Below are 26,051 nucleotides of genomic sequence, written 5' to 3' on the forward strand. Positions count from 1 at the left end.
TTCAATTCCCTTAATTGGATCCCTTTCCCATGCTCAGACAGAACTCTGTACTTCTATCATTTATCACAAAGTCTCATATCATAAGTATTTAAAGAGAACTCTTAACTCTTCTACCATACTATAACTCCTCTACCATACATATAACATCCTGGAAGGCAGGGATTGATTATTCCTTCCCTCTCCTCTTCCACCTGCCACTATGTCTTGGCAGAGTAGATGTTTAATAAATGTTAGCTAAGTTGAATTAAATTCCTATGTTATTGATGATCCCAGAGAAGGGAAGAACAGTAATAATATTGCTCAGGGGCTCAGACTGTCTTGCTGTTTTATCCATGATGCTTAGCATATTCCTTGTCATAGGTAGGTATTCAACAGATACTGAATGAAAGAATGAACAAATGAACAGAGATCAGTATCTCCCATCAGTAATAGGCAGAAGCTCTTGGAAGAGCCCTTTAAATAACAGCTTTTGATCCTCAAATGCCTTGTGCCCACATGTGCACTCAGCAACATGCAGCGGCTGCTTTATACGGCAGCTACAGGATGACCAGACACCATTATTAAGTTTTCTTGTTGAAGTGTAACTGACATACAGTTGGAGTGCACAAACCTAAGTGTACAGAAACTTGACATATGGCTATACGTGTATACACTTAACATCATCTGTCTACATAGTCAGGACATAGACACCTATGTCACCACCCCCCAGACCAAGATCTAGAAGATTTTTGCCACTCCAGCAGGCTCTCTCCTGCCCACTCCCATACAACTACCTCTGTCACTACAGATTCATTCTGCCTGAAAAAATTATTTTATTCCTTCCACTGTTCACTGCCTTACAGAAGCCTGAATTCCTTGAGGACAAGATGGCCATCTTCCCTGTGCTCTGGAAAAGTCATTCCGAGGTGACTGGTATCAGCAGACTGCTGCTCAAAAATTCCTAAAACAACGACGGCAATGGCATCTAGCAGAGAGGCCTAGTCTCACGTGCATTAATAAAGGAGAAGGCGGCAAACACCAAACAAAACCCTAAGCCATTTGTCCCACCTTACAGAAAACTGTAGCTGAGCCAGTATCCGGTGCTCCTTGAGCCAGTTTCTCAGAGCCGCACGTGCAGCTATAATCAGAGCATGAGCCGGTCAGCTCGGAATGCCTGATGCCCTGCTCCATATCCTTGTCCTAAGTACCCTCACTCCACCTCTCACAGCCAAGACTGGGTCTTCCCCGAAGAGACACAACACCAGTTGCAGAAGTAGAACATCTCATTACTTCTCCCAGAAAGCTGTTGTTTTTAAGCAAAGAACATCTGGTTTGTTTCATTACGGTTGATGAGGAAAGTGTTTTATGATGATGACCGTTGTATGTGAAAGCCATTAGCTCTCAAATTTTAGTAAAACAAACCTTAAAAAGAAGAATGCTTTCTTTTTTGAATTCAGTAAAGAATTTTCCTTTTCCTGTCAGTTGATGCTTCAGCTAATGCAGAGTGAATGTGCACATACAGATTTTGAAACATGGATCAATATTTCGTACCAAATTACCTGAACTCTTGTGAGAGTGACTACTAGTTTTCTATTACCCATGGGAACAGGAAAGGAATAGCAATGCAATCCAATTCTCAGCCACTGCCCTCAGCCAAAGGAGGCCTGTAGCACTAGCTTTGTTACAGCATATAAATGGGGACCAATGTTTTTCATAGTCAAGTTCAGCTCTAAACTTTTTGACAAGTTTAAGTCTATGCCTTTAGGGGACTAATAATGAACGTCATATTTAAATCAGGGTTATTTTAGTAGCCTCTGAACTATAAGTTAGTTTTTCCTTTATTTCTAGAATTTTTAAAAGTTGATATTTTATTGTGGGAGCTGAAAAGATGAGATTCATGGTTTGATCAAGCACCAAGTCTACAAACCCTTGTATAAATAACTACCTAAGAGCAAGTATCACTTAGTAGGGCAGCAGTCGCCACTGGTACTTGGGAATCCACACAAGCACCTCCTCCTCCTCCTCCCACATCAGCTTCATGAACTCCTGCAAGTCCTGAAATCTTCCTACCTCACTGCCTGAAGAACGCTTTGGGTGTGAAATGACATTCTCTCAAGACAAAGCCTGAACACAAAGCGAAAACGTGGGTAAAAGGCTTCTTGATGCTCTTTATGGAAAGTTTACACAACCAAAATCAAACTCTTGCCATCTCACTAAATTAAAAGCTATAAGCTATTAAAAAAAAAGCTATAAGCTATAACCTCAGGGCTGATGAAATGGTTTTATCACCTGAACAAGTTTTAATTTATTCTAGGCAATGAACAATTTCACATTTCCCAAGCTACAGAAAACACTGAGTTGTCCCAACCAGGTTCTTACTATGAATAGTGTATTAACAGTTTGCTAGTCATATTGCAGAAACTAAGCATCATAGAAGGAGAGAATAAATTGTATTACATAATTACATTATTTGTTTGTATAAAAAGGGACAACTACACCCGTTGGAAAATTAGTAGACAGTCTCTAATAAGATCCAAAAATACTAAGGATACAGCAAGCCACCAATTCTCAGCTTTGCCGAAGTGAGTTCATTTGGAAGCAGAAAAATGAAGCAAATATGATGCTTAATTTGGACCTTCTGAATGTAATCGCTAAATTTAACTCTGCTCTGAATATGAATACAGTCCAAAGACGGAGCCTTTGCTTTTCCTTGGTCACTGGTTAATCCTCGTCAACCCAGAAGATCTACTCAGTGAGTAATTAAGCCTGGATACAAGTAGACTATATGGCCAAATATACCTGGATTTAAATCTCAGCCCTGCCACTGACTAGCTATATGACCTTGGACACATTACTGAACCTTTGTTAGTCTTGGTTTCTTCATGCATAAGGATGAGGAGTTACACTGTATAACACATGAGAAATGAATGCTAAGTGATCAACATAATGCCTGGCCCACAGTGAGTGCTCAGCACAGTATAGCTATCGTTATTATGATTATGATTATTATCAGTGATGCAAAATTTCATCCTGGCTATGCACTAAACCAGGAGTGTTCGCAAGGCATTACCCCACTCCAAAGGAGGTGGGACTTTCACAGTGAGAGAAGTTTTTTAAAGTACTATATGGAGAAGAATTCCAGGTTATTATCTAATATAGGCCATGTAAATCTGAAAAAGAGCTTAAACCTTACCAGAACCCCACTGGAGACTAAAAAAGCTCCTTAGAAAGTCTATGCTAGGGCCATTCTGGGGCATTCTGGGCAATAAGATCTCAGGGAACCTCCGAGAGAAAATCCAGGGATTAGGGCTGTGAGGACTAGGCAAATGGGAACAGATGGAGTCTTTTTGATGAAACTTCTGTATGTCTTTGCCATTTAAATGGAATTCAACTTAAACAAAAGTTCTCCTTTTTAAAAGTTACAACTGCAAACTCTCTCATAACCCACAATTTCATAAATTATGCATAATCATTTCCACCCTAATTCCTACATCTTAGGGTTAACTTTTTTAATAAAAAAGAAACTAATAAAGATATTTGAAAAAAATTAACCATCCACAGTTCCTCTCTAAAAGGAATCTTAACATTTTTACCTATTACATTCCATTTGCTATATATATATGATTATCACAGCAAAATGTACAAATGAGTTTGTTACTCATTTTCATGTAAAGTTCTACTAAATATTTTACTAGAACTATAAATAATATAGTAATTTTATAGTTATTATTTTTAAGTAGTTGCGTGCTCTTTTGCCACTTTGATAACAATTTAAACAATTCTAATATTAGACATTAAGATTGTTTTACGTTCTGTTTTGGATTTGCTATAATTTGCATGCAAATGTATCTGTATATATATATATATATATATGCATTTATTTAAGTTGCAATAATAACTTTATACATGTATATTTTTTGCTTCCATATAATTTGTTCCTCAGGATAATTCATAGGAGTTGAATTGCTGAGTCACAGTATATGAACATACTTAAGATGATTCTTCTATATCACTATTTTGCTTTCTAAACAGGTACCAGCTTGCCATATGATCAGCTATTTCAAAATCTTCACTGAATTATGGGGTAAGAGTTTTAAAAATGTTACATTATATATATATTAAAAAATAATCAAATGAAAAATAATAAAAAAAAGTTACATAGTCTACATTACTGATTTTAGAGATGTGGCGATTCAGTCCCAGAGAGACTAAGTAACTTGCGTAAGGTTGCAAAACTGATTAATGCCAGGTCTTCTGGCTCCTTCTTCAGTGTCCTCACTGAATCACATTATCCTCAGTTTCTCCCTGGCCTCAGAATGTTCCCTTCAGATAGGATACCAGACAAGTCAACACAGAAGGGCAAAGGAAAGGTATGAGGGAATCAAAAAATATTCAAGAGTATAGATGTAGGTAGAAGGGGGAAAGGCAGATACAGTAAGGAGAAGCCTTGAAGGACAATTTCCGTGGGTCACGCCAGGTAATTTCCATTCCAGGAAGCGCATTTACTTATTTGCCAGCATCAAAGCATGGTCATGACAAAGAATCTCACTGGACTAGGTGGCACCAGCAGCGCAATGTTTAAAAGCTTCATGTCAAAGTACTGCAGGAGACTTAGGCATTCACAGTTCTCAACAGAGCCCCCTCTAAATCAGTACTAATTAGTTTTATGCCTTACATTTTCCAAGTACTGTATAGCTTCACAGCACTCCAACACACAAGCCGAGGAAGCCAGGGCAAGCATCATCTTCCCATTTCACAGATGAAAAAAATGAGGTTTCAGGGAGCAAAGGTCCTATTAAGCACAACTGGCAGAACAGAGACTGTAACTTCAATCCTGACCTCTAACTTAATGTTCTCCCATAGTGATATGACTTGTATTTCTTAGTTAGGTAAATTTACTAATAAAAATTTAAAATATTACTTGAACTGCTAGATTTTTGAAACTTGTTTTCTAATTCTTTTTTTTTTTTAACCGACCTAGAAATTTTAAAGACCACAAGCCTGGCTGCGATTTTTGCCTCAGGCAAGTCAATTCATCCTTTGAAAACTGTTTCTTCTTTTCTGAAATGAGAAATTCTAGACAGTTGATCTTTAGGGTCCTTTCCCAACGTCCATCGTATTCTATGTCATGAGAACTTTTTTTTTTTTTTAAACAAAACTACTTGATGGGGCCATTTTCTTAGGTAAAACTCTCAGTATCAAGCATCCTTAAACAAGTGATGTGCTCCAAGCAATTTCAAAATTTTAAAATAACACAAAGAATAAAATTTTAAATGGACACATATTCTAATGACTGAACAATTTTTATTTTCACTATCAAAATAGGCAAAATGATGTCAATGCTGTTTCCATTTCAGAAAGATTCCAAGCGCACCAATAAGGAAAAGGGAACACCTTGAAGCATGACACCAGAGGAACACTCTAGCTTTCCTTGCTGAACCTTGAAAAGCACACCCAAATGAATAATGAAAAGTTATGCCATAATTCAGGTCAGAATCAAAAAGTTTAAGGGAACAGGCAAACTGCTCAGTCGGCAGGGTACTTTTCAACCATGTGTTTTCACCCCTAGTTAGTTATGAAGTCAACATAATAAGTGGCAATTTGCACAGTTTTAAAATGTAATACAATAAATTACAGTAAGTTGTCAGAGTACATCACAGAATGCAGCACAATGGGAAGTTTGGGCTAGTTATTAAGATATTGTGGATACATCTCAATAGAAGCAGAAAATGCTTTCGACAAAATTCAACACCCATTTATGATAAAAACCCTCCAGAAAGCAGGCATAGAGGAAACTTACCTCAACATAATAAAGGCCATATATGGCAAACCCACAGCCACCATCGGCCTCAAGGGTGAAAGACTGAAACCATTTCCTCTAAGATCAGGAATAAGTAAAGGTTGCCCACTCTCACCACTATTATTCAACATAGTTTTGGAAGTTTTAGCCACAGCAATCAGAGAAGAAAAAGAAATAAAAGGAATCCAAATCAGAAAAGAAGAAGTAACGCTGTCACTGTTTGCAGATGACATGATACTATACATAGAGAATCCTAATGATGCTACCAGAAAAGTACTAGAGCTAATCAATGAATCTGGTAAAGTAGCAGGATACAAAATTAATGCACAGAAATCTCTTGCATTCCTATACACTAATGATGAGAAATTAAGGAAACACTCCCATTTACCACTGAAACAAAAAGAATAAAATACCTAGGAATATACCTACCTAGGGAGACAAAAGGCCTGTATGCAGAAAACTATAAGACACTGATGAAAGAAATTAAAGATGATACAAACAGATGGAGAGATATACCATGTTTTTGGATTGGAAGAATCAACATTGTGATAATGACTCTACTACCCAAAGCAATCTACAGATTCAGTGCAATCCCCATCAAACTATCAATGGCATTTTTCACAGATCTAGAACAAAAAAGTTCACAGGGCTTCCCTGGTGGCACAGTGGTTGAGAGTCTGCCTGCCGATACAGGGGACATGGGTTCATGCCCCGGTCCGGGAGGATCCCACATGTTGCAGAGCGGCTGGACTCGTGAGCCATGGCTGCTGACCCTGTGCGTCCGGAGCCTGTGCTCTGCAATGGGAGAGGCCCGAGTACCGCAAAAAAAAAAAGTTCACAATATGTATGGAAACACAAAAGACCCCGAATAGCCAAAGCCATCTTGAGAAAGAAAAATGGAGCTGGAGGAATAAGGCTCCCAGACTTCAGACTACACTACAAAGCTACAGTAATCAAGACAGTATGGTACTGACACAAAAACAGAAATATAGATCAATGGAACAGGATAGAAAACCCAGAGATAAACCACACACATATGGTCACCATATTTTTGAAAAAGGAGGCAAGAATGTACAATGGAGAAAAGACAGTCTCTTCAATAAGTGGTGCTGGGAAAACTGGACAGCTACATGTAAAAGAATGAAATTAGAACACTCCCTAACACCATACACAAAAATAAACTCAAAATGGATTAAAGACCTAAATTTAAGGCCAGACACTATAAAACTCTCAGAGGAAAACACAGGCAGAACACTCTATGACATAAATCACAGCAATATCCTTTTTGACCCACCTCCTAGAGAAATGGAAATAAAAACAAAAATAAACAAATGGGACCTAATGAAACTTAAAAGCTTTTGCATAGCAAAGGAAAACATAAACAAGATGAAAAGACAACCCTCAGAATGGGAGAAAATATTTGCAAATGAAGCAACTGACAAAGGATTAATCTCTAAAATTTACAAGCAGCTCATGCACCTCAATATCAAAAAAAGCAAACAACCCAATCCAAAAATGGGCAGAAGCCCTAAACAGACATTTCTCCAAAGAAGATATACAGATTGCCAACAAACACATGAAAGGATGCGCAACATCACTAATCATTAGAGAAATGCAAATCAAAACTACAATGAGGTATCACCTCACACCAGTCAGAATGGTCATCATCAAAAAATCTACAAACAATAAATGCTATAGAGGGTGTGGAGAAAAGAGACCCCTCTTGCACTGTTGGTGGGAATGTAAATTGATACAGCCACTATGGAGAACAGTATGGAGGTTCCTTAAAAAACTAAAAATAGAATTACCATATGACCCAGCAATCCCACTACTGGGCCTATACCCTGAGAAAACCATAATTCAAAATGAGTCATGTACCACAATGTTCACTGCAGCTGTATTTACAATAGCCAGAACACAGAAGCAACCTAAGTGTCCACTGACAGATGAATGGATAAAGAAGATGTGGCAAATATATATACAATGGAATATTACTCAGCCATAAAAAGGAACGAAATTGAGTTATTTGTAGTGAGGTGGATGGACATAGAGTCTGTCATACAGAGTGAAGTAAGTCAGAAAGAGAAAAACAAATACCACATGTTAACACATATATATAGAATCTAAAAAAAAAAAAATGGTTCTGAAGAACCTAAGGGCAGGACAGGAATAAAGACGCAGAGGTAGCGAATGGACTTGAGAACACGGGAATGGGGAAGGGTAAGCTGGGACAAAGTGAGAGAGTGGCATGGACTTATATACACTACCAAATGTAAAATAGATAGCTAGTGGGAAGCAGCCACATAGCACAGGGAGAGCACAGGTGCTCTGTGACCACCTAGAGGGGTGGGATAGGGAGGGTGGGAGGGAGGGAGACGCAAGAGAGAGGAGATATGGGGATATATGTATACATATAGCTGATTCACTTTGTTGTACAGCAGAAACTAACACACCATTGTAAAGCAATTATACTCCAATAAAGATGTTAAAAAAAAAAAGATATTGTGGAGACACTTGAGTTGGCTCCAAGGAGCTAGTCCCTTGCTGAGTTCTGACTCCAGGAAGGCAATAGAGGGAGGGGGAAGACTGCAAGAGGAAGCTCGAATGTGCTCCTTTCTGTTTTGCTTCCCATTCTTACCACCACTCCCTCAGCCCTACCCCGACTGGGCCCTCCAGCAATGCATCTGCACCCCAGCAGTGACAGTTCATCCCAGTGGTAGCAGCTGGTTGCCCTTTTTCCTCATTCTCAGAACCAGCCTCATTGTGGTTTCTGATACATACCAGCTGGTCAGCGCTTTCTTGTCCAGCTCCATGGCTCCTCCTTGGAGCATCTAGGTTCCAATAGCTCCAGCCTCTTCCTATAAGCCCCCGTCCTCAGAGCCATAGCCTCTTCCTGCCATTACCGTGTCCATGATACCTCAGTGCAGCGCTGATCAAAATGCTGTGGGCAGGGCTTCACTGGTGGCGCAGTGGTTGAGAGTCTGCCTACCGATGCAGGGGACACGGGTTCGTGACCCGGTCTGGGAAGATCCCACATGCCGTGGAGCGGCTGGGCCCGTGAGCTATGGCCGCTGAGCCTGCATGTCCGGAGCCTGTGCTCCGCAACGGGAGAGGCCACAACAGTGAGAGGCCCGCATACAGCAAAAAAAAAAAAAAAAAAAAAAAAAAAAAAAATGCTGTGGGCAGATCAGCGCCAGTCCTTGAAGCGTTTGTTACTGTTTCATTAGAATGTCAATTAACTACATCGTGAAAAGCACTGTTCAGTTCAGCTGACTTTTCTTCACAGGTAGACTCTCCCAAAAAAGAAACATTGAGTTGATTTACATTCAAGTCAAGCTCCTTATCTAATGGCAGACAGGTAGCACACAGCAGATCGATTTCTCTGAGTAACATAGTCTTAGTGGTTCCCTCTTGGTGAATGATTCTTCACATTACAGTCACCCAAAGAATCACTCCTGTAGTTTCTGTCTCCTAACGCAGACCCCGACTGATACAGAGCTTAGGTATAGATATATTTTGAGTAACCTTTATTTTAATCATACACACGCATGTGTACAAAACTGTGATATAAAATGCATCATATGGTCAAAAAGTTGGAAATATATTAGCCTAACGTGTAGATTACATGGAAAAAAATATTTACCTAAGTCCCAATTGCACATATATCTAATGACCTTCCTGTGACACTATAGTTTTAAAAAATAAGTAAAGGAACTCAAAGAAAAGTATTCAAAGAACTCCACTCAATATAAACTTCCATCTACAAATGAGAAAAAAAGGTAACAGTAAATGAGAGAGAACTTACTCTATTTTTAAAGGCTTGACATATGGTTCCTTTCAAGACCTAGAAAAATGTGTTACTCTGTATGAGTACCCTGTGCTCTGGGACTTCAGAGCACCTGAAGTAATTCTGGGTCTTCTTTTATGAAAGTACTTGTCTCTGCTAATCACATTCATGGGGCTAAGGGTCACTTGTGTCAGCAATTACAGGAGCAGACTATTGAGACAGGCTTATGTCTTTCAACTATTTAAATATTTCCTACTAACCCAACAATGACTTTACTTAATAGTTCAGGGACATGTCTGTAAGGTCAATGCCTTCTAGGGTCTACTTCCATCATCAGAGTTAACTGCTGTCTGTAAAGGGGGCTCGGAGCTGAGAAAGCAAAGACGACATATATGTACACCTGTTAGCCCCTCACCATAAATGAGGCTCATCCTCTTATCTGTCATCATGAGACTACAGAAAACATTTTGTTGATTTCATATAAGTGACACACAAACATGCTTTCTTTACAGGGTGTCTGAAAATATGTGGCCAATTATTTCATCCTTTATTACAGAACTATTCATAGGGTGACCACATATCTTATCACCCAAACTGGATCAGTACAAGAGGGAGGTAATTGCCCGGGACCCTGAGACAACTCATGTGTGAAGTCAGCCTGTGTCTTGCTCCAAAGATACATTCACACATCAACCACAGGAATTATGACATAATGGAGGGGAAATCAATGCACAGTAAATAAAATGATCAAAAGGCAAGGCAGAAATAGAGACAAAGATGTAGAGAACAAATGTATGGACACCAAGGGGGGAAGCAGCAGCGGGGGGGGATGAATTGGGAGATTGGGATTGACATGTATACACTAATATGTATAAAATAGACAACTAATAAGAACCTGCTGTACTAAAAAATAATAAAATAAAATTTTAAAGAAGGACAATAGATAAATATTTCTCTATGCTTCTTGCATATGAAAACCATTTCTATGTGGTGTAAGGTCTTATTCCATGGTGTATCCTTTCTTCAGAAAAGCTGGAATATTTTTAAAATTAAGCACACATGGCAACCATGAGAATGCACCTGTTAGATCTTGTAGTGGTGGGAGTGTGGCTGACTCAGGGCCCCGCTGCTGTGCAGTAAAATCCACAGCAGTATTTGCATGAAGGCCCTGCTGCCCACAGGCTGCTGGCAGCCTATGACTGAGCACAACAGGAATACTACAGCAGGCCCATTTTTGGGAGACACAGGTCTCCTTTGATGATCAACTGTGGCTCCAGGACTGCCCAGTGGCCTGACTGAATTTTTCTTAGAAAGGCACAGCAAGCAGTCTTAGAGGCTCACCCACACTTTCCTTCTTTCCCTCTCTCCCGCACACATGGTCAGACACACATTGTGGTCTGAAGGCTCTTCCAGCCTCCCGGCCAACTCCCTCCCCATTTTCTCTTATAGATACTTCCCCTAATCAATTTCTTACACATTTAATCTCTTCTTGGTGTCTGTTTCTCAGAGGGCTCAGACTAAGACAGCACAAGTGTGTACTGACATAAACCTAGTTTATATGTATTTAAAAACTCTCAACTGCCTTATTTCTCAATACAAAGAATATTTTTAAACTGAGGGCACTTAAATCGGTCATATATATACACTGAAAATCTACGATGATTTGGTAAACCCAGGAAAATATATATGTTCTCCCCACAGGATTAAGCCAATTCAAATGGGAAAGGTTAACAGCGTTTAATAAAATTTAAGTATTCAGCCTGAATGTATTTGAGTATGGCAGAGAAAACTCAAGCTATTCTTATACTAGAGATTGATACCTCATAGCCTCATCTATAAAATGAGGTATTTAGATGATAGGAATGATAACTTTTACATCTAAAATTCTATGGTTTTCAAAAATTTTTATTAATTAATTTGTTTTTTATTTTTTAAGATTCTCTATCATGGGTGCATGGTACTTTGCATTTGGTAAATATCTCTTTAACGGGAGCATAGAATTTCAGGGTAGAAAGGGTACTTAAGGTTACTTAATACACCCTAGAAGATGAGACGTATCAGATTCATTTGACCTAAAAGCAGAAGAAAATTGGACAGTGCAAGTTGCCTAGGTATTTTTCTAACAGCACATGTAATGATCCACATTTTGGATGCTGGGAATAAGAAGCAGCTGTGGCCTTTCATATTTTAAAATTGGTCCACTACCCTGCTATTTTATTTTAAAACATTTAGGGTATTGTGAAAATTGGAATTACCTTGTTTTGACTATTTCTGGTGCTGCCTTCATAATAATTTCTTTTCCTTTTGGTTATATGGGCAACTATATTGTCCATTCCAACAAGTTAACAGAAATATATTTTATTTTATTTATTTATTTTTTTTTTGGCGGTATGCGGGCCTCTCACTGTTATGGCCTCTCCCGTTGCGGAGCACAGGCTCTGGACGCACAGTCTCAGCGGCCATGGCTCACAGGCCCAGCTGCTCCGCGGCATGTGGGATCCTCCCGGACCGGGGCACGAACCCGTGTCCGCCCATCGGCAGGTGGACTCTCAACCACTGCGCCACCAGGGAAGCCCCAGAAATATATTTTAAATATCTGTTAAAGTAAGTATTTAAAGTTCTAAACAGAAACAACGACTACATTAGGTTAAGTTTGCTAACTTAACTAAAGGAAGTCACGAGGTTAACGTGGGCTGGTAAAGTGGGGAAAGTACTAGAATAAGAGATAGCAGTGTGCGTTTCACTTCAGATTCAGCCCTTTCATAAACTCACTGTATGACCTGTGGAGTGCCATCTACCCTCTCTGGACTTCTGCTTCCTCAGCTGTGAAATGAAAGAGCTGGACAAGATAGCTTATGAAGTCCTTCACAGTTAGCTCATATGGAGCCTATGTACACTTTTCTATCTCACAGTATGACTAAACGCTAAACTGTACAGCTCATCCAAAAGTGAGTGCTTCTTAGAGAGTATCAAAGGAAGAAACCCCAAATACAAATTAATCCAACAAGAAGAACAACATCTATTTCTCCTTTCATTTTTAAGCATTTGTTATACCTAGATGCAGCTGAAAGGAAACTGTTATAGTTTAAGGAACAGCAATTTCCAGGCAAACATTCTATTGACAAGCCCTTTTACTGCCTTCTACAGAGCCACTGAGGACTAGGGGATGAAAACTACTCTCATTCCATTCAGTCTGTGTAGGGACGGAATGAAACAGAGCTAAGTGTCAAAGCATCTCCCGTTCTGATGACAGATGGCCAGGCTTGCTGAATGAGAACTTTTAAAAGAGACCACATCCTGCAGATCTAGGGGAAAGGGCAAAGAAGTGCTCCTGGCTCTCACCATCTCTCCTTGCTCACCATCAAAGCCCTCCACCAACAGAACCCGACGTGAATTCCAAACTGTGACCTCAGTTAGCAACTCGACATTCCCATGAAGCCCAGCTCTCCCATGTCAGCTGAAATTCCATCCGAAGCTATTTCCTCTTCCAAGGTAGTCAAGTTGGAAGCATAAAAGCTCTACAGCCATTCTTTCTATTTTTTCCCCTAGATACATAAATCTGAAAACGAGAACAGTAGGGCTCCAAAATAAGCACTTTCCACCACATTTATTTACCCCAGTTGAGAATGTCTTCATACTTAGAAATTTTACAGAGTGAAGTTCATTCTTTTAAATCTATTCAAGGGACCTCTGGGCCATGTAGTCTTATTAAGTGAAAAATAAGTGCAGTTACTAAAGGAAAAGACAACAAGTAAAAAGAATTATTTCCTCTAGGAAAATATGATATTGGGAAACAACTATTATTTACAATAGAATTTGCCACGGGCAGACAATATCTTACAACTCAGACTTGAAAAATGAAAACGTATTTGCAATTTTCATATCAACATTTACATGAGAATTTACTAGTAAGGCGTGCCACTTGGCCCAATGCCCCAGTTTGGAAAATTTGTTTTGCTAAATAAAGATAACACTGATATCACTTTAAAGGGTAACACCATAAAACATTTTAAAAAATAATTTCCCATTTTCTGCCAACTCACTATTGCATGACGGTGAGAACGTCTTCGTGAGACTTGAAGTTAAGCAGCCTAACTTGTTAGCAGTGCCATTAAGCACTGAAATCAAGAAGAAAAAGACTATGAGGGCCTCAAAGAACTGCTTTCATAGGTAAAGGTGCCTTTGTTCATGCAGAAGAGCAAAATAGCAGCCAGGGAACACAATCTATAAAAGGAATTGAATTTTCCACTGGCAGTTGGTGTTACCCTGTTGGTAGCTTTGCAAGACACTAAACTCTAATTTCTACTGATAAAGGCTACAGTGATAACACAAAATGCCACAAGTGATTTTTTCAAGTTGTGTGATGTGTGATGTGGAAACTCTAAATTCTTTCCAAGCCTGAGATGGATTTTATAAGGTTCTAATGCCCATAGGTAGCAAATAACCAACTAGAGCGGTCAATGGACTTAGTAACATCTATCACTGGAAAAACAAATTATTTTCAAAAGTTATTTTCAGCAGATGCCTGAAAGTTGTTTACTACAAAGAATAAACGGCCAATATTTTTATAAATCAAAGAAAAATGTACAAATGATTCTTACAAGTGTGTTATGATTGTTTAAAATTCCACTACTGCCACAACATAAAACATAAGACAGAGGCTTACAGTTACGTAAGAATTGCATAAAGTAACTTGACAGAGCCTACCTTTTTCAGGAACCGGACTCCGTAGGTAAATATATAAAGGCCAAATGAAAATTTCCACCTGTGGAAAGTTTAAAAAAAATTCTATGATATTCAATTTAAATACTTCACAGCACATTCTGAAATACGTGAGTGAAAAAAGTCCATTAAATGACCTCCCCCCTACACACACCTCTGCCCCAACCAGGGATTAAACTTAAGGAGCGATTTCAGTTCTGGCTAAACACATACACTTAAGTGCATGGCATACTGCAAATATTTTAAATATTAATAATTATATTCATAAATTTTCTTTCACTCAGTTATTGTATTTGCCCATCTTCTCTTCTACCAATATGTGAATTTCCTCTTGTTCATTGCTCATGAACGAATAGATTTTACAAATATGAAGGTATATAAGATAGCTTTGAATTCTTTGCCTGTTTCAGATATTAAGTAAATGACTTAATTTTTGTTCATATTTGTTTTAAAAATAAAAGGTATAATATTTTTAAATCAGGTAACATATTTTTCCTTCATCTTTTAACAAATTTTTATTGGCATCTTTCTGGATATTGCTAAGGGAACCCATTTGGAATCCAAATCATTCATCTGATGTGCAACTGTTAACAACAACCTTATACCATCCCAAACTCTAAGTCTAGCTGTTAGACATTCACTTTTTTTTTTTTTTTTTTTTTTTGTGGTACGCGGGCCTCTCACTGTTGTGGCCTCTCCCGTTGCGGAGCACAGGCTCCGGATGCGCAGGCTCAGCAGCCATGGCTCACGGGCCTAGCCGCTCCACGGCATGTGGGATCTTCCCGGACCGGGGCATGAACCCGTGTCCCTTGCATCGGCAGGCGGACTCTCAACCACTGCGCCACCAGGGAAGCCCTTTCTTATATTCTTTTTCAGATTCTTTTCCCTTATAGGTTATTACAAAATATTGAGTAGAGTTCCCTGTGCTATACAGGTTATATTTATATTTATATATATTTATTGGTTAGCTATTTTATATACAGTAGTGTAAACATGTTAATCCCATACTTCTAATTTATCCTCCCCCCTTCCCCTTTGGTGACCATAACAAATAAGATTTCTTTGAAAAGTTTATTTTAGGAGATGATTCAGGTTACAGACAAAATTTTCTGGAAGAGATGACAGCTCTTTTGCAGTAAGAACTATGTAGGGGGCCTCGGAGAGCTGAGTAAGGTCCAATGGTAGGCACAAGTGTCCCTGAGTTTTATTCCTGGACTGACAGACTCTTCAAACATGCTGGAATTCATGTCAGAACTAACACTGAGAGAAGAGCTTTGAACTTCAGGGTTGAAAATCATCAACCAATCATCCATAAAGCCTGAATTCAGGAAGGAACAAAAAGCAACGATTCTAAAACCTCTTACAAAAGCCCTCTTGTAAGGAAGGGCAATTCATATACTGCAGTATCAAAGTCAAGGACTTAATTTTAACCCCATCTCCATTATCAGTTTTTGGTGGTTATGGGTGAAAGTATCTGTGTGCTTCCTTCTGTTGGGATGTACAAATTCTAACTCAGAAGTTAAGACCAGGGATGGCTCCAAGGGTATGTAACTTGTGCAGTTACACAGGGTCCCATGCTTGGTTTAATGTTTTGCTGTCACTATCTCGAAATTCTTAATAATTGTTGAACAAGGGGCCCCATATTTTATTTTGCACTGGGCCCTGCAAATTATATAGCTGGTTCTGGACGAGATACATAGATTCTCCTAACTTCGAGCAAATCTACTAATATCCCTTGACCTCAGTTCCATCTCTATAATGGGAGAGTGGATTTATATTATACTGTTTTTGATATTTACACTGTTTTGATATATTGATGGCCTAAGGATGTGGTGGAACAAGTAATCTCCACTTCTCTCGAGTCCCTCCCACTCCTGATTGTATTAAACCCACCTACTTCACGCATTTGCAAGTCATTTTTCTGGCCCCTGAAGACAACTGAATTTGCAACTCCTAGATTAAATGATTTATAACAGCTGTTTCAGCTCTAAGACACTCAGATCAGGCAGTTTTTATGGATAACAAGAAACTTTATGGAAGTCACTGAAACCCCTACAATCACTCATCTAACTACATTTTCTTTCATAAAATAACCCCACTTTCATAAGACATAGGTTGTATTACAGGAACACGAATGCCTCCATCATTTGAATAACAACCTGTGATGAATATCTATAAGGCGGACTTTATTTCCACAAAATATCTACAGAAGCAAAATTTTCAAGCATTTTGCCACATTCGGAAAGTCCTTTTTTTATTTGTGTAGTTTCATGTAAGTTACAGTTTTAAATGGTGTCTAGCTACCAGCCGCTGATACAGCCTCTCTCAACCTCCCACTAAAATATCTATGAAAAGAAAGGTAAATAAAGGTGCATGCAACCACAAAAAAGGAAGAAATGACCTTCAACCTACGGCAAGAATCAGAGAATTTTACAGCAGAAAAAAAGAATAAAATTAGATTTAAAAAATGTAATTAGAGGCAACAAGAAACAAGCTATGGATCTTAAAAAAGGAAGCAGGAAAATCTTAGTATATCTTCCTGTCTCCACTTTCTGCCATTTGTACAGAAATGCAAAAATCTGCCAGTCAGAAACCTAGACAGCTCTCTGTCATGAATGATACTTTTTGAGGCAGCAGGAGAATCCCCCCACCCCATCAATTAGTGACTGTTCAAAAGATGAGTGAGAGGGTTTCCCTGGTGGCGCAGTGGTTGAGAGTCTGCCTGCCAATGCAGAGGACACGGGTTCGTTCCCCGGTCTGGGAAGATCCCACATGCTGTGGAGCGGCTAGGCCTGTGAGCCATGGCCGCTGAGCCTGCACGTCCGGAGCCTGTGCTCCACAATGGGAGAGGCCACAACAGTGAGAGGCCCACGTACCGCAAAAAAAAATAATAATAATAAAGAAAGAAAGAAAGAAAGAAAAGAAAAGATGAGTGAGAAGAAAAGGAAGTACTTAGCATCCTGGGAGTTTCAGTTACAGAAACGATGACTAAGGGGAGAGATGATCCATGGTGGTGTTACATTCTGGAGGTTGGAGTTCTTATAATCCATATAAATGACAGAGAACAAGAAACAGAGATAGCTGCTCTATATGAGATTCTTCTGGTCCACTGAAAGTGGGCCAAGGCCTACAAACATCAACCTGCTACAACGGCAGAGGTCTAAAAGCGGAACTTTACCAGCAAAAAAGAGGACAGAGAGTGAGGTCAAGGTCAATCCATACATCTTCTCTATGAGCAGGTCTAGATGGATATTTCCAAATTCAGGAATGAAAAAACATCTAAATGTCAACGCAGGTCTACAAGGAAGTACTGCATAAATACAGAAAGAAAAGAGCATGCTAAAGATCAAAAGAAAGAATCATCTCCTGAAACTAACTCCCTAGAGGAAGGGATGTAAGTTTTATGGAAGTATTTGGTGCTGTTAAGGTATGTCCCCTAAAAAAATACGTCCCCTAGAAACAGAAGTAGAAAGCCATAAATTAGTAAAAGACTACTGGGTAAGATAAAAAGAGTTTATAAGTGAAACAAAGAAGCAATACAAGGATTGTAAAAATGAAGTGACAATATTATCCACATGAGGGGGAGGGGGAGAACAATGTAGACACATCCTGCTTAAAATTAAAACATTGATGTAGAGGATAAACACCCCCATAGGGCTGGAGGAAAGAACCAATAGATGAAAGAAGACCCAAGATTTGAGGACCAGAAAAACTAAGTCTAATTGTAGGTGCTTCTGAGAAAACACAAGTGACAGACTTAAACAGAACTAATAATCAAACACACAACTGAAAAAGAAAAAACTGACTGAAAAGAAGAAATAAGAACCAAATTGTATCCCAAACAATATCAATTCAAAGCCACATTCTGACAAATTTCTTTTTAATTTTCTTAATTTTTTAACATCTTTATTGGAGTATAACTGCTTTACATTGTTGTGTTGGTTTCTGCTGTATAACAAAGTGAATCAGCTATACATATACATATATCCCCTTATCCCCTCCCTCTTGCGTCTCCCTCCCACCCTCCCTATCCCACCCCTCTAGGTGGTCACAAAGCACCCAGCTGATCTCCCTGTGCTATGCAGCTACTTCCCACTAGCTATCTATTTTACATTTGGTAGTGTATATATGTCTGACAAATTTTGAATCTTAGGGTTAAAAAGAAATCCTTCAATATCCATGCATGAAAACAAAAACAAGTCAACATACAAATCAAATGAAATATGTCACCATCAAAGGAACAAAAGTCCAGTGGTCTTAAATTCTCCTTTGCATCACGAAATTTACAGAAGAGAGAGAAGCTTCCATCAAAGAAAGCTACTGCTAACCAAACTGCCTTTCATTTGTAAAGAAATATGAAAAATATTCTCACATATTCAAAAGCTCTGAAAATACATTACTCTTTAACTATTACTAAAAAATTACTTTGGTCAATTCTAACCCACCGAGATACAAATAAAAATTAAGAATTCAAAAAGTATAATTTTAGAATAAAAGGGCTATTGTTAACAACATAACAAATTGCCCTAAATTTCATTGCCCAATTGAATGCTCTTGTTCTTAAGGGGCAATTTAATACAAAATATTTAACAACAATAATCAAGGGATGAATTCTCAGATTATATTAATGGAAGCAGGGATTGGAGAAGGGAAGCATTAAATTTATCCTTACAGAGAAATTTTAAAAGACACCATTGTCATTAAAGAAGATGTGGTACAGATATGCAATGGAATATTACTCAGCCATAAAAAGGAACAAAATTGGGTCATTTGTAGAGACATGGATGAATCTAGAGACTGTCATACAGAGTGAAGTAAGTCAGAAAGAGAAAAACAAATATTGTATTTAATGCATATATGTGGAACCTAGAAAAATGGTACAGATGAACCGGTTTGCAGGGCAGAAATAGAGACAATGATGTAGGGAACAAACGTATGGACACCAAGGGGGTAAAGCCCTGGGGGGCTGGGGGTGGTGGTGTGATGAATTGGGAGATTGGGATTGACATGTATACACTGATGTGTGTAAAATGGATAACTAATAAGAACCTGCTGTATAAAAAAATAAATAAAATTCAAAAAAAGACACCATTGTCATGCTAAGAGAAATATAGTTAAAGAATGTTTCTTTAAAAACTTAAAGATGGGGCTTCCCTGGTGGTGCAGTGGTTGAGAGTCCGCCTGCTGATGCAGGGGACACGGGTTTGTGCCCTGGGTCAGGAGGATCCCACATGCCGCGGAGCGGCTGGGCCCGTGAGCCATGGCCGCTGAGCCTGCGCGTCCGGAGCCCGTGCTCCGCAACGGGAGAGGCCACAACAGTGAGAGGCCGGCGTACCACAAAAAATAAATAAATAAATAAATAACTTAAAGATGATGCCTGGTTAAAGATGGCAATGTGAATGCATGAATTTACTTGTGTGCCTTTATGAATGTAGCACTAAACAGGCAGAAGAGGAATTTTGTTAAGGAAAGCATAAACTCAAAAGTACATAGAAAACAGGAGTGAGGACAACCACCCCATTTTGGAGCCTGGTTGCAGAACCAGGAGCTGGGTCCCAAGCTGTGGGTGGAGAATACTCAGAATCGCCAGGGAGTCCCAGAAAGATTCCAAACGAGGAAGCAACTCTGTTAGGAACCTCTATTGGGAAGAGAGGCCTTAGGGATTAGCTTGCCCAAGTCCACACTGCTGCTAAGTGGCAAAACCAGGACACAAACCTAGTGCAGCACTGACTCGAAAGCCCCCTCTCAAATTCCACAGAAGTTGCATGCATTTCTCTGCCTAGATGTGTCCCACTACATTTATTTGGACATGGAAATCTTTTATATCCATGAAGCCTGAAAATTAGAATGGAAAGCTAGTAAAAACTACCACCCACTGAATCTGGTTTATTGTCCTTACGCAACAAGGCTGAAAGGGCTCTTTGTTAAAATCAAGACTAATAAAATGTGCCATAAAAGCAGGGAATCAGAGCGTTGAGGTCTTGTGTCTTACTGCCAGGTGTCACCCACATGGCACAGGGGTCCTAATCTATAGAGGAGACAGAAACAGAGAAAGACAGCCAGAGCAGCCCCCTGAGCTCAACTCAGCACACCATCCTAGAGAGAGGAAGGTAGCACATGGGCCATTTTCTTTACAACATTTCTGGAGTGCTTGCTCTGTGCTAGCAGCTGTTCTAAGCACTTTACAAGTAGAAAGTCATTTAGTGAAACTATTCCACACAACAAGGTAGGTCCTATTAACATCATCCCTAGTTTTTTTCAGATGAGGAAACAAGCACAGTGCGGTTTAATGACTTGCCCGAAGGTCACACAGCTAGTGAGGGAGAGCACGGGGACTACGAACCAGGCAGCATGGCTTCAACGTCCCAGCTCTTAAGCATTAGGCTCTGCTACCTCTTCCTGATTTTATACACCTGAAAACTGAAGACAGTGTATTCAGCTGAAATGGTGTTTCTGACCAAGGGGCCATTCGTGGACACCACATGATGAGAACGCTCTCTGTCCTGATGAATAGAAACTGGCTGCTTGCAAAACTGGAAACAGGGAAGGACTGCATTGGGGATTCTTTTCAATACCAGGGCACTTAAACAATACTGAGCTTGTCCACTAAAGTCACCAGTTATTATCCGGGGGCCCTTCTCCATCTTATCCACTCATCCTGTCCATGTACTGCAACACTATCCCTCCTTTGGGATCTGTGTCAAATGCTAGTTACACCAAAAAGCCACCTTTTCTCAATGTCGCAACACTGAAAGCATTGTAATTCTCTGACGGTGTGTTTCTTACCTCCTTACCTCGTCTTTGATTACAGCCACAAACCTCTGACTTGCTTGTGAGTTCCAAGTGGGTGCGACTGAATCTTACTTATCTTTGTGTTTCTGACAGCAAACAGAGTGTCTGATGAGAAATAGCTCCTAAATTGACATCTGAATTTTTATTAACAGTGTGAGTACTCCCCTTGACTTCTCTACTTTTAGCTTTATTTTAACCAAAATTGTCTTTAATCAAATAATTTTATCAACTATTTCCATAAACTGTGCAAAATATGTATAGGAAAGGGAAAAGACACGCCAAATGCTGCTAACAATTTTTTACATGACCCAAAACAGTAGGAATTTGGAATCAAAGAAAGTCAACTCTGGAATGGTCTAAATAATAATAAAAAAATACTGTATTGAGTGAAAAACTAAGATACCTTGTTAGGACACAAAAAAAACAGCATATAGTTCCTTTGATTCTGATTGAATTTATTAATTTTGAGACATTTCCATTTTAGCTGTTCCATAATCTAAGGTAAGAAAAAAAATCATTGCTTATCAAATACATAAAGAAGAGTAAAGTAGAGCTTATATCTGTTTTTTCATAAAATTTAATATTTAATATAAACATGCCAGTATATCTTGCAAATTATTACAAACAAAGTGAAACTACGGAGTTTGATAAATGAGAATATATTTTGAAATAAATTAGTATAAACTTTGTATATTGATATAGTCGTCCCTCAGTATCCATGGGGCATTGATTCCAAATATCAATATCAAATAACAAAATCCAAGGATGTTAAAACCCCTTATATAAACGGTGTAGTATTTGCATACAACCTATACACACTCTCCTGTATACTTTAAGTCATCTCTAGAATACCTCATACAATGTAAATGCTATGTAAATAGTTGCTAGTACATGGCAAGTTCAAATTTTGCTTTTTGAAACTTTCTGGAGTTGTTTTTGTTCTTTTGTTTTGCGGTACGTGGGCCTCTCACTGTTGTGGTCTCTCCCGTTGCGGGGCACAGGCTCTGGACGCGCAGGCTCAGCAGCCATGGCTCACGGGCCCAGCCGCTCCACCGCATGTGGGATCTTCCCGGACTGGAGCATGAACCCGCGTCCCCTGCATCGGCAGGCAGACTCTCAACCACTGCGCCACCAGGGAAGCCCTGTTTTCCCAAATATTTTCAATCCCTGGTTGGTTGAATTTGTGGAAGTAGAACCCACAAATACAGAGGGCCAACAGTACTTTAAAATACATAAATCTATCCTTTTACCTCTAAGTACAAAAAGATTAAATTCCGATTTTTCTACAAAAACTCAAAGCTGGTGACTTCCATAAAGTATGAAGAAAGAGACAGTATAAACATATTACACTCATATTACACTCGTATTTCATCACTTCTCCAGTCAAGTACAACAGGACTTATGAAAACCCTTCGAAGGGGTTTCTGTATTATATCGGACACATTCACTTCCACAAAGTTTTGAAGTAAAGTATTTGTGGCTTCAAACTTAATAGCAATAGTCATCTTTACGAAGTGAACAGTACTTCTACTTACTAGGCTCTCTTTGAGGATTATCTATGTTTAAGACAGTAATAGCTGGCATTCCTCAAGTACTTATTTTATGCCTGGTACCATCATAAGAGTTTCGTATGTATTAACTTGTTTGCATCTTATGAGAACCCTATGGGGTAGGTGCTACTATCATTCCCATCTTACAGACACAGAGAAACTATTTAGGTCACTTGCCTAAAAACACAGTTAGCGGGCTTCCCTGGTGGCGCAGTGGTTGAGAGTCCGCCTGCCGATGCAGGGGACACAGGTTCGTGCCCCGGTCCAGGAGGATCCCACGTGTCGCAGAGCGGCTGGGCTCGTGAGCCATGGCCGCTGAGCCCGTGCGTCCAGAGCCTGTGCTCCACAACGGAAAAGGCCACAACAGTGAGAGGACCGCGTACCGCAAAACAAACAAACAAACAAACACAGTTAGCAAGTAATGAATTTGGGGATTCAAATCCAGGCAATCTGATTCCAGAGACCACGTTCCTTTCTACTAAATATCGCCTCTTTATTTTAACACAGAAGCTAAAATAGAAGGTTCTTTTTTTTTTTTTTTTTTTTTTTTGCCAAGAACATTACTCTATAGCTCTTTCTCCTATCACATTAGGCAAAACCAGTGGAGCTACTCTGACAGCTGCAGGCTCCACTTTCAAGCTCCTTTTCGATACTAAGGCAGGAGGACAAGTAAGACTTTCTCTGTTGTCTTCTCTTCCTTTCTCCACAAATGTAAAGCACATACTCAAGGTGAAATGACTTGTCTACAGTCCTAGTAGAGCTGGTGTCATGAGTGAATGCTGCATATCCTAGTAGGACAATAGCTCACCGAGGGCAAGGATTTGGTCTTATGGGGGTTTTATTGTAACATCAGTATATTTCTGTATATATAAATCAGAGTTATCCATCTCCCATTTTTTATGTGTTTGAACACGAGCTTTTCTTAACAGTCTTGTTCTACCAAACAGCCTTGTTCTTCAGTGATCCCTGGGAGTCCATCCACACCCTTGTTCTACCGATGAAAACATCAGGTTCAAAGAAATGTGTAACTTCTCTACATTCCCAGGTAACTTGGTGAAAGAAAAGAGGTCTCCCCAGTTTTCACACCAGGTCTCCTTTGTTCACATCTTGTGTCCCTATGGCCTTAAAGTCAAGACTAGAAACAGACAACGACACCATAAGTTTTAGAAAATACTCGGCAGACACCTGATACACTGCCAATTCTCTAAGGAGGTAGTGTAATGTCCATTAGGGCACAGACATCACATTTCACAAATTAAGCCAACACCTAATTTTTTTTTTTACAAAGCCACAGGTGTCAGACTTCTATTTGTTTGTTTGGATGGTTGGTGGGTTGGTTGGGCTCTTGGTTTGTAGAACAAAATAAGGCCCCTCAATTATATTTTGCATTTAATAAGTCTAACAAAGCCATCAGGCATCATTGAATCATGTTAATGATGCAGACACATATTTCTTTCTTGTTCCACAGGCTTTTAGCCAAAATACCTCCCCCAAAAGATGAGTTTTCTTTACATTTAGAACACAGTATTTTGAAACTAAGACAGACCCAAAGGCTTAGTTAAATAACTGGTAGGTTTCAACCGAGAACATTTTTTTAAAGAGGTAATGATTTTTAAGTCAGTATTCTCCTTTGCAAGCTGTTACTGGGACACTAATTGTATTACTTGAGCACAATAGAGATGTTCATCAACTAGGGAGAAAGTAAATCGACTTTAGTTTGAAAAACATCCCATATAGCTTAAAGAATGAAACAAAGGTGAGATTAAAGATTCCTTTTTTGGAAACTCTGGTATACAATCTAATTTCCCAGGATAGCCTTCAAACTTTCATTAGTTTAGGAATCCAAAGAAAAACTCTAGCTAGGGGAAAAGATGTGACTCATCCCATGGACTGATTATGCAGACCTGAGTTTTTGCCATAAAGCAAACATTTCCTGAAATTATTTCTATCTCCATCAATAATTAACTCTGTGACTCCAAATAGTTTTCTTCATTTGCTCAGCTGTTTCTCTGTTTGAGAAGCAACAGTCTTATCAATGTAATCACTGAGGTTGGAGGTAAGTCAAACCTATTCACTTCATTTTCAGGGCAAAGGTGAACTTAATTTGAGCAGAACTGTCTTCACTAAATCACTGATTCAAAGAACAGGTTAAGCACTTACGTAAGTTTGGTAATATGCAAAATAACGCTATATCTTTCATGAATATATATACTTATATACATATACACACACACACATATATATAGCATAAAAATAAAGAAGGAAATATAAACACCAAATTCAGGATAGAGACTGCCTCTGGAGGGTAGAGTAGACAGAGAAGGGGTATACAGGGAGCCTCGGCTGCTTCTGTAATATTTTAATCCTTTAAAACAGGATTGGATAGAGCTCAGAGGGTCTTTGTTATATCAGTCTCTGTATTTAAAAATACTTCATTATAGGGCTTCCCTGGTGGCGCAGTGGTTGAGAGTCCGCCTGCCGATGCAGGGGACACGGGTTCGTGCCCCTATCCCGGAAGATCCCACATGCCGCGCAGCGGCTGGGCCCGCGAGCCATGGCCGCGGAGCCTGTGTGTCCGGAGCCTGTGCTCCGCAACGGGAGAGGCCACAGCAGTGAGAGGCCCGCGTACAGCAAAAAATAAAAAATAAAAATAAAAAAAATACTTCATTATAAAAAAAAAAGGTAACATGGGGCTTCCCTAGTGGCGCAGTGGTTGAGAGTCCGCCTGCCGATGCAGGGGACACGGGTTCATGCCCCGGTCTGGGAAGATCCCACATGCCGCGGAGCAGCTGGGCCTGTGAGCCATGGCCGCTGAGCCTGCGCGTCCAGAGCCTGTGCTCTGCAACAGGAGAGGCCACAAAAGTGAGAGGCCTGGTACCACAAAACAAACAAACAAACAAACAAACAAAAAGTAACATGAATAAGAATTATGTTCAGTAAAAACATATAAAATGACTTTTTCTTTTCTCACACCTAGAAACTATGAATGGCTTGTTCTTTATGTACCATCAGCCCAAGCATCCTTTTCTAAGCATTATAACTAATTTTACTCTTTTCCTGTCATTATATTCATGCTTTTAGGGCTAAAATTACCATTGGAAATGTTTCAGGTATTGTCTGCATTCATGCTGACTTCTAAATCTACTGTGCTCCATTTCTTAGACTTAACTATGATTTAGATATTGGTGCTTTTTTTTTTTAACACTTTGTTTATAAGTTCTCTTAGCAGTCAAATTTTACTGATTCTCTCTTCAGTTCTCTATTGAGGTCTATTCTTTTATCTCCAGGTTGACTTCCCTTGTCAAGTGCCCAGCAAGGTGGAACTCAGCATCGCTGGCATTTGTCCCTTCCCATGAGTCTTTCCAACAACACCAGTCCCAGGCCTCTACACTCTACTCAAAACACATCTGCCAAAAACCAG

The 26,051-nt window shown here is 39.4% G+C and overlaps 1 protein-coding gene across 3 annotated transcripts in view; it reads right to left on the bottom strand.

Annotated features, from left to right (window-relative positions):
• Positions 1–26,051, bottom strand: part of CERS6 (ceramide synthase 6) — a 341,889-nt gene that overhangs the window by 142,725 nt on the left and 173,113 nt on the right. For all 3 annotated transcript variants that reach the window (XM_081242625.1, XM_081242624.1, XM_081242626.1), the window contains exon 4: positions 14,274–14,331. In XM_081242625.1, coding sequence (XP_081098751.1) covers positions 14,274–14,331 — 58 coding nt within the window. The remainder of the gene's footprint in view (positions 1–14,273; positions 14,332–26,051) is intronic.

The sequence above is a fragment of the Mesoplodon bidens genome (genome assembly GCF_964165515.1).
Source record: "Mesoplodon bidens genome assembly, chromosome: 8".
NCBI classification, from domain to species: Eukaryota; Metazoa; Chordata; class Mammalia; order Artiodactyla; family Ziphiidae; genus Mesoplodon; species Mesoplodon bidens.